The following is an 18,125-nucleotide window of genomic DNA, read 5'->3' on the forward strand; positions in this document are numbered from 1 at the left end:
TTCATTCATTGCAGGGATCTTATCACTGAGTAGAAGCAAATATCAGAGCAACCCTTCACCAAAGACTAAGATCTGATGATGACACTGAAAATGTTTTTAGCTCTGTTTTATTACATATTTTCAGTTGGCACTTTAAAAAAGCATTTAAAATCACATGAACCTCTCCCTTTTACAATCAATAATAAAGCTATAAACATACACTACACAAAAATATATACATGCATTCAAGCATGCATACATGTGAAAATATTTTCTTGCAGCTTATTTTTTCCTCATCACTGGAGGTTTGTATTTTCCATGTATTTTCCATGTTTCCACAGTGTACTGAATTGGCCCAGTGGAAGTGGAATCCGAGCCTGTGATGACAACAGATTGCCACCTGTGGCCGCCAAAGTGGCAGGGAAAAGAATTTTCTCATTAATATATAGTGCCCTCCACATTTATTTGTACGACCCATGAAATATGAAAAACGTATACAGCATGATGTAACACTAATATTTACAGACTGGATAATGTGTCTTTCAGAAAACAAATTCTACAAATGTTTAACCATAATCATAATACACTGATCAAACACCAAATTACACTGAGCATATCTTTTTTGTCTAATAATTAAAAGTACAGAAAACATGATGGCTGCATTTATTCATGCTTCTGCAGATAGTATTTTGTAAATCCTCCTCTGGCATACGTTACACTGACGAGATGCCTCCTGCAGTGTGTTATGACTTCTGTCACTTCATATGGGAGTTTTATTACCATTATTCCAACCATAATTGTTTTAGGCTTCAGATACATTGGTTTCCATTTGTGTACAGTATTCTTGAGATTCAACAACAAGTGCTCAATTGGACTGAGGTCTTGAGATTGTGATGGCCTGTGAACACTTATTTTGTGTGCCGGTAACTGTTTCTTCATTGATTTGGATGACTGTTTTGGAATATTGTCGTGCTGGACTACCCCTTTTCAGCCAAGCTGAAAGCCAAACTGAGCTTCTTGGCAGAGGAAACTAAGGGATCGATTGTTCTGGTTTATGTTGAAGTTAATGAATCCACCTTTACTTTTATAACCACTTCCCTGCAGTCTTTGGAGAGCTCTCTGACCTTGAACCATAATGAAGAGGTGAAAGTTCATTCCATGCTGAAAGGAGTGAGACACCTGAAGAAGACTCCATAGCCGAAACATTGTTTCTTTCCTTGCGTTTCAGCATGGGATAAACCTTTACTTGTTCCTTTGCAGCCTATGCATGCTGACGCAGCTACCTACTTAAGCATTTGATACATGCTACAGCTGAACGTTTTCAGTGTATTACCTACATTTATTCCCCAGAGAAACTGGAAACCTTCCAAGGCCTCTATATAGTTATGGAGACTAGTTTTGGAGACTTCCATCGGGCTTCTAAAGAATACAATGTTGTTGGAGTAAAGCTCGTTAAAAGGAATACATAGAAGTCTGAATAAACATGACCATGGTATTTTCTGGAATTTATTTTTGACAAATGACTTGCTCTGCACAATAATATTAGAATTCATATTATTGATCCGTCTTTCGGATGAAACATTAAATCGAGGTCCTGACTCTCAGAGGTCATTAAAGATCCCCAGGCATTTCTCTATAAGAGTAGGGAGTTATACTGGTGTCCGGGCCAAATTTCCACCCTCTGCCTTTACCATGGCCTCCAAATTGTCCCCATTTGTGATTGGCTTGCACTTGACCTGCCATCCAGGGTGTACCCTGCCTTGCGCTCGTTGCTTGCCGGGTAGACTTCGGCTTCCCGCGACACCATATGGTATAAAGCAGTTTGGCAAATGACATGACATATTATTGATAAGATATTATAATGGTATTCATTTGATTAAATCTTTATTAAGTCTTTTTGTTTCTTTTATGCTTCCAACCTTAACATGAAGCCAGGGGCCTCTCCTGGATCTTTAATTACATCAGTGGTTGGAACAGTTAATGTGATGGCCCCCTCAGCCGCACTACCTGAAGTGGGGATCTTCCGCTTGTGGTGGAAGCAGTGGGATGAAACCCATGTTTGTTTATCCATAGGAGAAGCTAACCTAAAAGTAATTCTTAACCTTGTAGATCATGGAAGAGCAAATGACTGTTGCACAGAGCAAGTCTAAGAAGATGATGCAAGCTGTAAGGAGGGTAGTTTTAATGTTAGAGAAGGTAGTATAAGTCACATTATAAGTCTCTATACTAGAGTTATTTTTAAAACACCTTTGTTTCATGTCTATTATGGATTGTTATTTCTATACTGATGATACTCATACCTATGTCTATACTACACTTGACACTGAAGTAGCTGTTTCTACACTAATTTAATCTTTTACCTGGGTGACTCAAAATTTCATGTCTATTATTTGTTTCATGTCTATTATGGATTGTTATTTCTATACTGATGATACTCATACCTACAGTATGTCTATACTACACTTGACAATGAAGTAGCTGTTTCTACACTAATTTAATGTTTTACCTGGGTGACTCAAAATTTCCCTTAATTAAACTGCGACAAGACAGAAGTTATGCTATTCAGCAACTCTCATCACCTATGTAAAGCCAATGCAGTAACCTTATCTGTGGATGGCACTGTACATGAATCTCATTCAAAACTGAAGAATGTAGGGGTAGTATTTGATCCTAGCCTGACTTTTGACCATAATGTCCAGAGTACTATAAAAAAAAGTCATTCTTCCGATCAACACATTTGTCTTTTCTAGATTGATTACCACAGCGAGTAGGGTGCTGCAGTATCTAAATTCACACTGGTCAAACTTCAATTTGTCAGAATTCATCAGCCATAATCAGGACCAGGTTGCGCGCAAGCAATCACATTTCATCTGACCTGGAGTCCTTGTACTGGCTTTCTATCTGGTTTTGAGTCAACTCTTGCTCACCTATACTGTAAGGCTTCACATGGCTTGGTACCTCAGTGCCTATCTGACTTATCTCCATACTTGCTATCTTGCAACCTCTGTGTGTATGACTCTGGTCTTCTATGTGTCCCCCAAGCTTGTTTGCATTCTGTGGGTGACAGGGCCTTCTCTTGCTATGCCCCAAAGCTCTAGAATTCAATGCCCAAGAACATAGGAGGGTCACCTACCCTGAGTGCATTTAAATATCAAAACCCTTCTTTTCAGAAAGGCTCTTACGTAATTAGTATCTGTGGTGCTCCATTTTCTAATGTCCTCTTCTGCTGCACCTTGAACTGCTTGTGTGTCCTATAAGCTTATTTCCTAATTTGCAATTTGTATATTTTTTATTTTACATCTACATTTTACATTTTTTATTTAACTACTTTTAAAGGCACTGTTTTCTAATTATTATTCAGCCCATCCAGCTTGTTTGGAAGTTAATAATTTTCTTGAAAGAAACATTCCAAGTCCCCAAAGCAAAACTACCTGAAGCGATGAGACACAAAAATTGTAACTAACAATAGAAATGTAAGGTCAGACTGCATTGATAAGGTGACATTTTCAAAACCTTTGAGAAAGTACAATACATTCCTATTGTGTAAAGGTAACACATAGTAAAGAATAACACTCATGATTCTTAAACACAACATTTACAGGTACTACTGCTCTGGACTAATAATTGGAAGGTTGTGGGTTTGTAACCCAACAAAGTAGACAAACTTAGATCACTCCAAAAAAATGCCAAGCTGTATAAACGGGAACAAATAGAAGCTTCTCTGTCTAAAATCGTCAAACAAATTAATAATAGGAAAAGAAATGTAAGAAGTGTTTCCAGCACGCAGCACAAGCCAACTGTGACTTGTTGCACCTACTAGTGGCACAATACAGATGTGTAGGGTGGTTTAGACCTGCCTCTGAGATCTTCGGATATCACTAACAGACAGAATCTGAGATGGTTGGGATGTTTGTGAAACTAGGGGGTTATTACTGTGCATCTTCTGTTTCACACATCAAATCCATTATGTTTGTTCTGGTCACACCATCTTAAAAGTAATCAGTTCAGTAGCGCCATGGTGGAACAGGATAAAAAGCAACTGTCAAATCCAAACTGGGTTTATGAAGTGTAACAAAAACTGCCATTTACAAATTTACACCTCAAAGAAACTAAAGCTTCTGATCAAAACCCATGTCACACCTGCTAAGGCTTTGACTCATATTACTTTAGTAATGTCAGAAAATAGTTTAGCAAAAAATATGAGAAAACACCATTCTATTTATTTCCATTAGAACAAAAGCTACCATGATAATAGAATTCATGCAGCATTAACCAGATTAATACCACTGAAAGAACGTAAATGTTCTTTCAACATTTTATTCAAAAGACAAAAATGTATACATCTGTTAGAAGTCTTGAAAAATACCTTAAAATACACTGGCCTTGATATTAAACAGCAATGGAAAAAAAAACAATTAAAAAATAAAATAACTAGTGGAAATTCTCAAATGGACAACCATGTCTCTCCATCTCCATGGCAACATATATCCACAGGACAGTTAGCTTTGACCAATCAACTCAGAGGTACAAAAAAAAATCACAGTGCATTTATTGTACTGCTATATATCTGCATGACACTTGTAATGCATAATAATTTGTTCTGATAAAAACTTTATATATAAACTAGTATTCTAAGTACACTTGATCATCACCAGTCTTTTATCTTAAGATCTGCAAAGTGTTTACCTCGTTTACGACAAAATACAAGTAATCTGCATTCAAACTAAGTTCATTTAAACAATGTAACCCTGTCGACAAAGATTTACGTTTAATAAATAAGTTTGAATATTTAGGTCAATACAAATGAGAAAAATAAGACACAATTGGCCTTTTGTCAATGTATGTCTTCATTATTATATTTTAATGCATGTATTTATGTCTTTGAAAATAAAATAATTAAGAATATTTTGGAGGCTGAAACAATCAAATCTATATGGACTTGATGTGGATTCCTATGTCTTATTTTATAATTGTGAAGACGATTTACTTCATACCCAACTTCAATTTCTTACTTTTAAACAAAACTGTCCTCTAACAACACAGTTACTGTATACTCTCCTTTACAAGACTTGTATTCAGTTATAACAACATATTTACCTTTTTATAGAAAGGAACATTACAATTGCATTTAGATATTTTCACAAATATAGAAGAGAGCTGTAAATCCTTTAAGCAGGTGAGTGTTGCTAGGTAAGCTGGTTTATAAATTCACTGAAAAGTGTCACCTTCAGATCAATCATTTAAAAAACGGCATTATACTACCATAGTAATCATGACTATTTGTTGAATCTGAAAGACTGGCGCTGCAGAATACACAAAAGCAGACATGTCTGCTGTTACATACCTTCCCGTCTAACATTTTGCCTTGTTTTCTTGTGTTCTGTAAACCTACAGAATTTGTAACAAAACTGAAATTATGATGAGAAAGACGACAACCCCTGCAAGAACTGTGACAAATAATAAGCTCATTTCAACTTTTACATGTAGTAAGATAATTCTGAGTTAATAAAGTTAAAAGACAAAAAAAATAACTACAGGAAATATTAAGGAAAGATGCACTAATCATAAGGCATAAAACAGAAGAGAGAAACAACCCTGTCTGCAATTATTCCACCACACTTTCCTCATGAAATCTTGCAAAATGAGGATTAAAAGAGCTAAGGAAGAGAATTAATGCTTCACATTTCAAATAATGTCAAAATTCTCCAAATAACCATCGTGTATTTTGTAATTAATTTGACTCACTCCTTCAACTCGGAATGGAATTTGGAATCTAAGGATTTTTAAAAACTGGTCAAAATACATAAACCTGTTAAGGACTTGCACAAAGAGGAAAAGCTTCAAACAGTGTGCTTTATGCGCTTTTACCTATTTCTTTATGTTTATATGCGTCTTTATGTGCAAAACAATAACATTGTGAAGAAAACAATATTTTGGTATCAAGGATATACTGTAAAGGCAAATGAACAAGAGAATACCGGCTATATGAAAAAGTAATTACAAAATGAAACAAAAATAAGTTACCTCTTTTTATCTTTTCATATCTGTAATACATTCTTGAAATGTGTTTATGTGAGAGTCATAAAATGTATTATTCATTTGAGTTAACTTTAAAGATGCAGCTTTCTGATCCCCACACTGGGACCCAGTGGTCACAAACATGTCACTTTCAACAAGTAAAGCTTTTACAATTGAAATAAACATGCCAATCCCAACATTTCAGAAGAATAAAGAGTCATTTATAACTTGCAGGTTATGCTCTTTTCTCTTCACAATGATCAACTCCTTAAATAATTACCTAACATGACTACACGGAAATAAATCTACTAATTGTTTTACAGCTTTGTCAGTAAGCTTTATTAACAAACACCATGTCCAAGCAGGAGCCCACGCAACACAAATAGACTTCTACTTGATCTGTCCATGGTCCTGAATTAACAGGTTCTTTGCCTTACTATAAAACTATAAAACAGGAGTTGCATCAGAGCAACTCAAGGCAACAAATTAATTAACAATAATAACATTAAGCTCTAATATTGTTATATTTTTATTTAATAAAAGTTTTGATAGAAAAGGTTTGTTTTACTTTTTTATTAATCACTGACACTGTACAGTTCGTCTGTGATATTAGACTTTGGCAATATGTTCATAAGATTATTAATCTTACTACTTACTTATCTTTAAAAGACTAAAGATTCAGAAAAAAAATGGACCTTAAAATCCTAGATTAATTTTATCTGTTCAAAGATTGACAGCAATCCTGGCCACCTGTGGAATAATTTGAATTAAAAACAGTACTATTAAATACATATTAAAAAAATAAATGAGAATCTAAATCACTTTATATCCAAAATAATAATGGGACGTGAATCACTAAAGCACTACTAAACTAGGCTGCCAAATTAATTAACTCAAACTTCTTAAAATTCATTAATGAAAAGACCTAAATTGCCTCATCGGAGATGCTGGTGTTTTAGGCATGTATTCACAAGACAATAGTGAATTAACACATTTACCCTTCCACATCCTACATTGATTGTGCCCTTGGTTAACTGTCACTTTCTGAGATAGAATAGGCAATTCACATCAAAACCTTTGATCTACAAGATCTAGTAGATATTGCATCATTCCCACAAGAGAAAAAGGAAATCTATAAAGCACTTAGCAAGCTGGTCATGTGTGTTACAGTACCTGCACACTGCAAAGACCAAGGATATGCTTAATACTTACAACTAGAAATTGGAAACATTAAAAATTCACTACAGGATCACAGAAAATGGAAAGAAGTAAAATAGATATGTATTTTGAAATATATGCCAGGAAAATTAATGTAATTTTATACTTAATTCTAAAAGGGTGATGATCAAGATTTAAAAAATACGAACTCTAATATTGCGTTCAGTTTATATGGTTAACTACGAAAATATGATTCAACCACAATCATAAAATAATTTCACATACTGCAGCTGCAGACGATTATTTGTTACAAGTGTAGCGATTTAGCGAATCTGTTCCTTATACAGTATATTCAATTCCAGGATAAAAGTTTTTTTCCTTCTGCGTCCTCGAGTCACTTTCGTATCTAAAGTAGTTCTTTAATTTTAGTGTTAATTGCGATTTACAAGCTGATTTTTAATTTCAGCCACAGAAATGTTTAAAAGGTACACACACACACAATAATCGGAACCAGGATCTTTGTCTACTCAACACGCAACAGGTAACCGCAAGGTGCAATAAATTGTCAGCGTGCACCAATAACACTGGAAGAAATCTGATGTCATTTTGGTAAACACGACTACTGACACAGGGCTCTGCAGTGAATACTGCGGGTGTGGTAACTGCATAAATAAACGTGGTATTACGTATGAAAAGCATTATCTTTTGATACAGCAAACGTCATGCCCTTTCACCAGTACATCCCAATTCTAAATCATTACTGTACATCTATATTACATATTTTCATTTTCACGATCTCACTTAGGTCTCGAATACAATTACATTTGCTAGAACATAACTTGAAATCAAGCGACAGAACGACCTTTTCTTTTGTTGGATATTATTTATATATTAGCAAATTATACTGTACACATAAAACAAATCTCGAATACGGTGAATTGTACGTTTCTATAGCCTCATGCAGTCACTAGCTGACATCTGCGCTCCATTTGACAACATCAGATTGGTATTCAAAGCACACGTACTCTCACTTTCACATTCGTCAGTACTGCTGTCCTTTACTTAATAAATAATCGGTGCTTTAATATTCACCTTACTCTTCTGTAAAAAAGACAAAACATTCATCAAAACATGCAGGCTGTAAAATAAATACAGAGAAAACAATGTAGCACTTAAAAAAAACTCATCTCCATGGATTATATTCACAAAACAATGCACGATGTGCGTTCAGTGACTTGAACAGACCTCCCAACTGATCATTTCCAACGGTTGCTGCCGGTAAACACCCGGTGGGTTGCTGCTCTCTGAAACACTCACGAAAACCAGCACCTCCGTGGAGCAACTGAGGCGTGATGCCATCGCACAATTAGTATTATCCTCATGGATTCAGTCCTAATAAAGGGATGTTTACTTTTCACAAAACAAAAAAATCCCAGGATGCACGAAATGACTACGTGTCCTTGTTGAAATATAGTAATAATAATAAAAAACAATAAAACGCTCGTTTGTCGCTGCTTATCATACGATTCCACTTTGCGGTAGGCTTGCAAACTAATTAGTATGATCCATGCACCCTTAGGTGGGATCAAGGGAAGACAATATTTCTGTTTGTTTACTCTTGATTTAAGAAGCCTTCTAATAAATATGAGACAATAACAAACACAGGTACCTCTCTTTGCTTAAACTTCAAAAACAGCAGAAAACATCCATTAAATCTCTGAATTAATCTTTCCTTAGACAAGTTGTATCACATCAAACGATATTTATCAAGAATACCGAGTACCCAAACATGTCAGTCTCCACGACTTCAAATACATCAGACTGAATCTCCTTGGCGAATTCAGGGTAATAAAACACTTAGAATGCAATTTATTAGAAACTGTGGAGACGTGAGAGGTGCTGTGTGGGAGGAATACATTTCCTCCCTCCCAGGTTGTATACTCACCATTAGCACTGCAAAGTTATTGTAGTGTGTGCAATGAATAGTGGTGATATTGCCTGCAGAGCCAGTTATGTGGCACCCTTCCGCCCTCCAGCCTCCGTGTCCATCTAGAAGGTCAAAATCCCAGTAGGCTGCTGTTGGGTCTACACCCAGCGCGAAGTGCCTAAGAGCAACCGTAATGGGCTGTGAGAGGTTCCCCAAGCTGCACCCATCTGCAAAAGCAACAAATTGAATCAAGGAAATGGAGTGTAAAATCCTTAAGTGCTGCATCCTGGGTACACAGATTCACAACGTATTGTTCAGTAGGAAGCAAACACTGTAGTAATTATTAGGAGAGTATATAAAAATATCACCCGTATTCCATCCACATTCCATTCATGACATGCGCTCTTTTCTTTCGCATTGTTAGACGGAGGGCGATCGAAACCTGTTTTCTAGATGCTACAAGCCTGGAGCACATGCATTTGTTTTTTTTTTTAAGACCTGCTTATATCTGATGTCCAAGACGAAATCTCCTTGTAACACATCTGTCCGATGCCCACGAAAACAGTGTATTTCGAAGCTGCTGTTCTTTATTTGGCGTTAGACAACATGTGAAGTTAATGACATGGAGGACGAGAATAATACTGTGTTAAGCCCAACAATAATAACTAAACAATAATAACGGCGCAAAAAGCCGTCTAGCTACTGACAGTCATGAGAGACCAGGAAATAATAAAGATGTAGAAATGAAGACAGTATCATGACTGCGCTGTTTCGTTATGACGTATTGTTATATTAATAATAATAATAATAATAATAATAATAATAATAATAATAATAATAATGGTGATTCGGTCATATAAATACAGCAAAACCGTATGTTTTGCAAAATGAACACTGTACAGATTTGTTTTGTTACCTTTGCATTAAGTGTGCAGAAATATTAAACGGAAAAGACATGTTATAACTATATTCAATTCTTTAATAAGTAAAGCTATTTTGTTTCATTCTGAAAACAGATAGTTCCACATTATCACTTAAGTAAACGAAACATTCGCTCACTCTCTTACCTAATTTGGTGAACGCAACTGGTGTGGAAACACTCCTACGTTTCCCATCATCTGCAAGATTTGACGAATTCCCTGTGCTAGGAAAGAGTTTCCCATTTCGAAAGACAATGAACTGCAGCTTGCATGTGGAGTTATCAACAGATTGCAATGCCGGAGAGCTAGCAGTAACTGTCAGCGGTACTTGGATCGAAGCAACTGCCACCGTATTCTGCAGACGAAATAAAGGAAGAAATGTAGATATAAATATTCTTTTAAAAATCCCTGTCGCAAGAGCAGTGAACAATTTTTTTAAAACTCCGGTACAAGACTGATAAGTCGCCTCCCTCTCCCCACAGACTGGAAGCTACCAAAGAGCAGTAGTAACCATGGGAATGGGTTTAATTCAGTGCATCTGAAGTGCTCGCGCGAGTCTACTTGGTCAAGCTCCCTGCCGCAGAGGTGAGAATGGTTCTTACCACTCTGCTAGAGGGCACATCAACACTGCAGCGATGATTTAAAGAGACAACCTACCAGGTTTTAGCTTTCACCTGCAGCAGAATCAGGCTACTCAAATTTAAACATTTTTTTTTCTCTCCAAAGATTCTTAAGGAGTGTCACTTAAATGGATTTCAGAATGTGAACAGGATACTACCACTAAAAAAAAACAACAATAATAATATTAATGAATCTCATGAAATGTATACAGCTCATAAGATTGTGTTTTGTGCTTATGAGTTTGTGTGATTTGAGAAGCAACACAAAAAAAAATCCTTTCACTGGGTAAAGACAGCCTTAATGCTTTAATCAACGTTGATTATTTAATAAGGTCCTAAAATATTATAGTCGGTAGTAAAGACAGTAGGGACAATCCTCCCAAATTGTAGTTGTAAACATAAACTTCTGTTTATGGGTTATGTATTTTATGTCATGAAATAAAATGGTTAATTTGCCACACCATCTGTATTTCAAACACAACACGTAAATTAAACATAAATGATTCTATGGAAATAAAAGACATTAAGGGTTTTAGGAATCATTATAGTGCTATAAAATATTTAAGGTCAGAAAAGATGCTAATGCAAAACAAAAAAAAGGCTATTTTAGTATTATTTTATATTTTATATAACTTATATTATATTTAAATGACTTTTTATGCATCTGAATTTGATTATCTACTAAATAAGTATAATTTAATAGGATTATACAATCCTCTGACACAGTTATGCATGGATATATCTTTAAATTCAGAATGAACATTGAAATATGAAGCAAAGGATACACGTAGAAGCTATAAATATAGTGCATTTCAAATGAAGAGCATAACATATGTCTTTACACAAAGGGTGGTGGGAGTATGGAACAAGCTACTTAGACAATTGGTTGAAGCTCATACTTTGGCTTCCTTCAATAAATGGATGAGGTCCAGACTGAATGAATAAGCTGCTACAGTAACTACCAAAGGGACAGATGGGTCAAACAGCATCTCCTTTGTAACCATTCTTATGTAAATGACATTAGCACTGGTTCTAGTGTATCATTCATAAGAATGACTACAACACTGAATATTGTCTCAAACAATTTAAAAACATGGTCTGTTTTACAATATAGTTAATTTACAGTATAGTTCTCACTGGTTTTCATTTGACAGCCTAAAACCATAACTGCTAAAGACATATTTAAGGTCTGAAAATCCTACTTTATTAAAATACTTATTTTCCTAGCTCTTCTCAATCAATATACAATTGATTAGTGACTTGTTCCTGAGATAAGAGAGCCCAGGCACTGAATTCCTAACTTCCTTCAGCTCTTCTGTCACCCTCCTTGCAAATGCAAATGCCAGGAAGCTTGAAATGAATGATGATGCTTTCCATGCCCATTTTCCCATTTTACCAAATCCAATGGGTTTTCTTCTAAAGAATCCATGAGTCATATGTAATTTGGTTAACAAATAAAATCTGTGTGACCACTGTTTTTTTTTCCACCAAAGCTTAAGGAAGAGGGGTGAGGAGAACAAAGCACCAAGAGGTAATTGTAAGAGAATGTCCTTCCACTTTGGACAGCCTTGAAGGTGCTAATCATTACATACAGATATGTCTATAAAGTCCTGCAAAATTAAATAAAAAGACAAAAGTCATAGAGTTTAGTTCTTCATTTTCTGATGGCAATCCCTTTTGATGAGCAACATAATATTACATAAAACCACCACTGCTTAAAAGGAAATGTGCTGCGAGGTAAAATTTTAATTTTTTAGAGAAATTGTAATAAAAAAAAGTAGACATTGTGGGAACTTATATAGAACTACCTATTTATGTTCTACTTATATAGAACATTCAGTTCATGACAAACTAGTTACTTTTCCATATCTTTCATGCACATAAAAAAGTTCAATTTCTTATAATAGATGCTTTCAACTGTCTCCTGAACTGTTACTGATTTCAATCGGTCTCATACTGTACATATCTCAGCCATGTATTTTGAAAAAGTCACCTAATTCTAGTTTAGGTCAAGACAACCTGGAACCTAACGTGAGTGCACACACACTTGCACAAGCATAGGGGGACAATTTAAAGACCACAATTATCCCAACCAGCCTTTGGAAGATGGGAGGGAACTGAAACATCTGTAGAAATCCCAAGCAGACATGGGGCAAAAATGTAAAATCCACTCTAGGGGCTTCCAACTCTAAAACCAAACCAAAACAGGAACAAAGACATCTGAGGTCCCAGTGCTAACCTCCACGCTACCCTGCAACACACCAAAATGTCTAACATGCCACAATAGGTTTTCCTCCCATTTCAAGGTCATTATATCTTTGCAAGACACTGCTAAAATACACTAAAGTCCAAATGAGTCTTTTGGCAATGTAATATTGTATCATTCTGTCGAAGAGAATTCTTCACTCGGGTTCGGTGTGGTTTAGCAGAGTCCTTTATTTCCAGCACATGGAGAGGATACCATCATACAGATATAAGAGCGGCCTCTGAATGATGATGTCAAAGGAACTGGGTTTTATACAGCAGGTTCAGGGTAACATAGCTCAGTCTAAATTTCCATGTTAGGTGCTGTTTTTCTCTACAAATACTTCTTTGTAACCTGCCACTTTATTCTTAAATGAAAATCCACCTTTTATTTGGTGTAAAGGAATTATACAAATAGAATTTAGCTAAACAGTCTGTGGTTATAGCATTAGCATAAAAAAGATAAAATAATGTGCCTGCAATATATTCTTTCATACTGTTGGTAAGTAAAAAAGGCATGTTAGCAAAGATAGTTTCTATCTTGTACATATAAAAATAGGTAAATGACAACATTCTTCCTTAATTCATTATACGTATTTAATATATGTCAGCTGCACCTAGCATGTCTCATATTTTTAAATAATATTGTGCTTGGAAAAGCTTAATATTAAAACTTAAGAGTGCTAAAAATAGATGTTGATACAAATTAGTTAAGTTTACACTGCACTGTGTAACTAACGTACAGTATGTTTACTTATCGTCTTCCACTGTCTTTTGGGAATGAAACAACATCAAAAGCTCAATGCTTTCATTTAGTTGGAAATAAGCTGAAAAGTCTGCACTTAAATGTTTTAAATTATATTGTTAAGTATGTATTGGGTTGCTTGAACAAGCAAAAATAAAGGCTTTAAAAACTGTTTCATTTACAAAGCCAAATTTACATTGTGGTACACTCAATACAATTGATACAACATGCATATTTGAGTGTGGCTTTTAGTTTATCATTTAAATTGCAAATAACAGAAAAAATGTTACAATGTGTTCCTAGAAAAGTATTTTTGAGAAAAAGTCCTCAAACTTGAACAAATAATCACAAGTAAGGGGGGTACATATTTTCTACAAGTATTTTAATATTTCCTAATTTATCCACACTTCATTTTCCTTTGTCTTTTGTTTTAAAATGTGTTGAAATCAATCATTCCTGAAATCAAATTGAACAAATTTCATTCATCAAACCTCATGTCAACGTTGATTATGCTATTAAATTAATAATTTTTACTGATTTTTCTAATATTAGATTTAGATTTTTTTATAATAAGCCAGACATACTATATTCTGTTTTTGTTTAGTCTTCCCTCCTCTAGTTTCCTAAAATTAAAACCCCAGCCTTATGAAATAAATTTTCTTTCAGGGACAACAACTCCTGGACTGATATAGTTTGCTTTTCCCTTGTTGATATGCTCTATTTCAGATTGGCAAAGCTTCTCAAACTGGAGCTGTGAATAGTTCATATATCCTCCTATCCTGCATAATTTTCAGTATAACCTATAACAACAAATTTGGCCATTTTTTCTATACAATTACCCTTAATAGGATCAACAAGTTACTTTTGAAATCTTGACATTGGAAGCACCTCTGCACAGAAAATATACCACACCCTCTGGTGATACATACAGTATTACTGTTTATGCAGAAGAGACAAAACCTCTTGATCACTAGAACAAGAAGTCACTGCAGATTATTTCCTCAATGGGATTATCCAGATCATGTTTCACACTGTCATGTTTACTGTTTAATTAATCTAACTGTACCTTGTTTCATCATTCATTCCAAAATACATTGTCACATAATCATACCATTTCCTGTTTGACTGAACAGGCACTCAAGTTTGCACCAAAAATAGAAGCCTTGTATGTGAGTACATCATTTATGATTTGTGTTGGAGCCAGAATAACTTATTGCCAATAAAATGCAATTTTACAATGTTATTATTATTCTAAAGTGCAACTGCTATCGAGAGTACAAAAAGGTCTGTTCTTGTTTGGCTATGATCTATTAAGCATCACTGTTGTGTTAGCATTACTCACCAAGTGGAATTAAAAGCTGCACTATGGTTGCCATGCCAACCAGCTGCCTCCCACATACTGTATCAGTCTGAATTTGTACAGACCATTTTAGAACAGATTTGAGCCAGAAAATAAAAAAAAATGCAGCGCAAGAAAATCAGTGTAACTGTGGAAATTGGAAAGCTTATATTTTAAAAGATAGCTATGTAATAACACTTTAAATGGATTACTAAACATATTCTTCTCACTTTGTACATATATCTGTAAAACAAACTGACATTTTCTTCTACTCAGAAAGAGACTGTCTGGTGCAATGTCTGTGAGTTTATTCAATAAATCCCCCTCATTAGTGTTAAGGGAATGTTCACTGTTACAAAGCAGAGCTAAGTTGCACTAATTTCATCAAGAAAAAACACAATTTGGCTTAAGTACTGCCTCAAAAAATAAAATAAAACATAAAATTCAAATAGAATGATTTATTGAAGATAAAGGAGTAATGCTTAACATGCAGCCAAGACACGTAGACAGAATTTCTTTAATACTTTAGCCCAGGGGAAAGACTTGGATATATCCGCCTGGATTCATGCATACCTGTATTGGCAGTGACCCACCCAGACGTAAGACATTGCATCTCATTTGATGGGCTTGTCTTTAACATTATTTCACTATCCCATATGCAGATGCAGAAAAAATCTTTAAATTTTGGTAGCTGGCTTTAAAGAGCAGCGTGGGAAAATAATTTATACATCTCCACAGATGAGACTCCAAAATGGAAGTCAATCAACTCAAAAAAGGGAACGGAGCAGTACGTGAAGGACAGTGCCAATATTGCCTGAATCCTGCTCTTCTGAACTGCTCCGCTGCACCTTTTAGCCGAAATGGTATCATTTCACTTTATCCCTGGAGCAACAGCTTGTCTGTGCTGAGCAGTTCAGAACAAGTTGGGAAGAAGATGTAATGAAAAGTGCTGATGTCTTGTCCCTTTAAGCCCCCAGCACCCATATATACATTTGTAGTGATTTAGAAAAAATGGATATACTGTATAACGTAAGCTTAGCAATATTTTACTGTTCTATTCCAGGGATCATTGAGCATTAGGGCTATGAAAAGCATTCGCATGACCAAGACATCTACACTGCCAAAGTCAGTGGTGCTCACCTGCTTTAAAACATCGCGCTATATATTGCATCTATATAATGATTACTGTACTGAGAACATTCTTTTATAGACTTTAAAAAAATAACACCCATATACACCCACATTCATTCATACAGTATCTGTAGAACTCCTTGATGCTATTTTATTAATAGGAGATTTAACCTTCATATTTCAAAACAAACTTACATTATAAAAGAAGCATCTTTGAAAATTAAAAAAATGTACATCTGAAACATGTTTTTGTTAGAGTGGATTTCAGCCTATTGTGCTTCAGACATGATGTACATTCTTGCTGCAAGACATAATTAATAGTCATTATATATTTACTAATTCAGAATTGCACTTCTTTAGAGCTTGTCGTCTTAATAAATATACCAATGAGAAAAAATATTGTATCCATACTATATCAGAATAGACATAAATAATATATATGAATGCATTAGATAACTTGAGTCTTGCAAAAAAATAAGTTTACTAACAAGTTTATCATTGTCAATATATATACTTTATTTAATATGAATGTCCATCATGTGTCACACAGTAGGGAAAATAAGAGGTAAAAGCATGTCAAGGACCAAATTTGTACTGTTATCACTTGTGTCTTCACAAAATCATCAGTGCACTTCTTCTGTTTCAGTTTGAAAAAAGTGTGACTCAAGTTGCTCAAAAATAAGAACCCCACTTGTATTCTTACAGGTTAATTTGGCTATCATGCTGAGTTACTGCCATTTTCTTCAAACAGGCCAAATAGACCAAATTCAGCAGAGACCAGATTGCTTGTCTAATGTCAGTGTCCAGATGCATATGAAGGTAATGAAATGAGTTCCTGAACTATAATAATCTGTGCTGTCCCAGGTTACTAGCCAGTCTTTGCATGCATTTGAGTCCAAGAAAATCAAGCTTTCAAAGAAGCAGGTAGGATGTTATAGGCCACTCGTTTTATTTTCAAAAGAAGTTGGGAAAAATAACAATGAGCTAGAAAGTAGTTTAAACAGTAGAAAAGCTTGTGATTTATGTATGAAAGATGTAGAAACTCTAGATCACCCAGATATTTGTTCAACAAGAAGAACAAGTAGAAAAATGCTATGGAAAATTCCAGCTCTAGAAAATAAATCACTGTTCTAAAATGATCATGGAAGGCTCTTCAATGCAAAAATGGATCACAGCAAGTCAAATAGATCTCAGTTGTCAAATTTGGGTAACTGTAAGGATATAAGAGACAAACTTTTCCAAGCCAAGAAAAAAACAAATGTGTTAAGATAAAGATCAGATCTATTGATGTGGCAAATCAAAATCACAAGGACCTTCTTTTCAGCTGAAAACCAAGAACTGGTTTGGGATTCTGCAAGATCTGGGTATGAAAGTACAACACATAGCTTATAACATTAAAGATGTAGCAAACTACATAACTTTTATGTTGTTAAATTTAACATAAGACAAAACACTAATAAAGGAAAAAGACTCAGCAATACTGTACTCATATCAGATCAGGTACAGACATTGGATGAATCAATTCCTAACAAAAGCAACAAAGACCGGTGTCCGGAGGTTGTTATTCCAACTCAACTTGCACTACTGGTTTAAATGAAGAAATTGACCAACTTCTCTAAGTTCTTTAGATGCTGCCAATTTAAAGAGACCTAGAAAACCTGCAGATACAGGACAAAGAGCCTCCAGGACATCCAGGAGTGCAGTATGTTACAGAAGCACCTGCAGGACATGTTGGACAAACATACAGTATACACTGACATCAGGCTGAAACAAAAAACATCAAGGATCTGACAGCTTCTGTACAGAACTGAATAGAACTGCATTGCTGTGGTCTATGTACATGCTTGTATTCAAGTTAATGGTGATCACTTACATTGGGACACCTACTGTAATTGTCCTGAGCTAAGGGATGATTACTACACGTGACTTTAAACTTAGTTGTTAGAGTCTTGTTCACAATTGGAGAAACAATGTCACAACCAAACATTAGCTCATCTGACGCTTGACATGAATCTGGAAGTACGTTTCTAATACGTTGCCCCAG

General features: G+C 35.1%; 1 protein-coding gene across 1 annotated transcript in view; it reads right to left on the reverse strand.

The window, feature by feature from the left end:
* Window positions 1–18,125, reverse strand: part of adgra1b (adhesion G protein-coupled receptor A1b) — a 131,744-nt gene that overhangs the window by 30,850 nt on the left and 82,769 nt on the right. The window contains exons 13-14 of the mRNA XM_088917412.1: window positions 10,150–10,357; window positions 9,101–9,309 (exon numbers count right to left, since the gene is read on the reverse strand). Of these exons, the coding sequence (XP_088773538.1) occupies window positions 9,101–9,309; window positions 10,150–10,357 (417 nt within the window). The remainder of the gene's footprint in view (window positions 1–9,100; window positions 9,310–10,149; window positions 10,358–18,125) is intronic.

This window comes from Atractosteus spatula, chromosome 5 (assembly GCF_055471065.1).
Source record: "Atractosteus spatula isolate fAtrSpa1 chromosome 5, fAtrSpa1.hap1, whole genome shotgun sequence".
NCBI lineage: Eukaryota > Metazoa > Chordata > Actinopteri > Semionotiformes > Lepisosteidae > Atractosteus > Atractosteus spatula.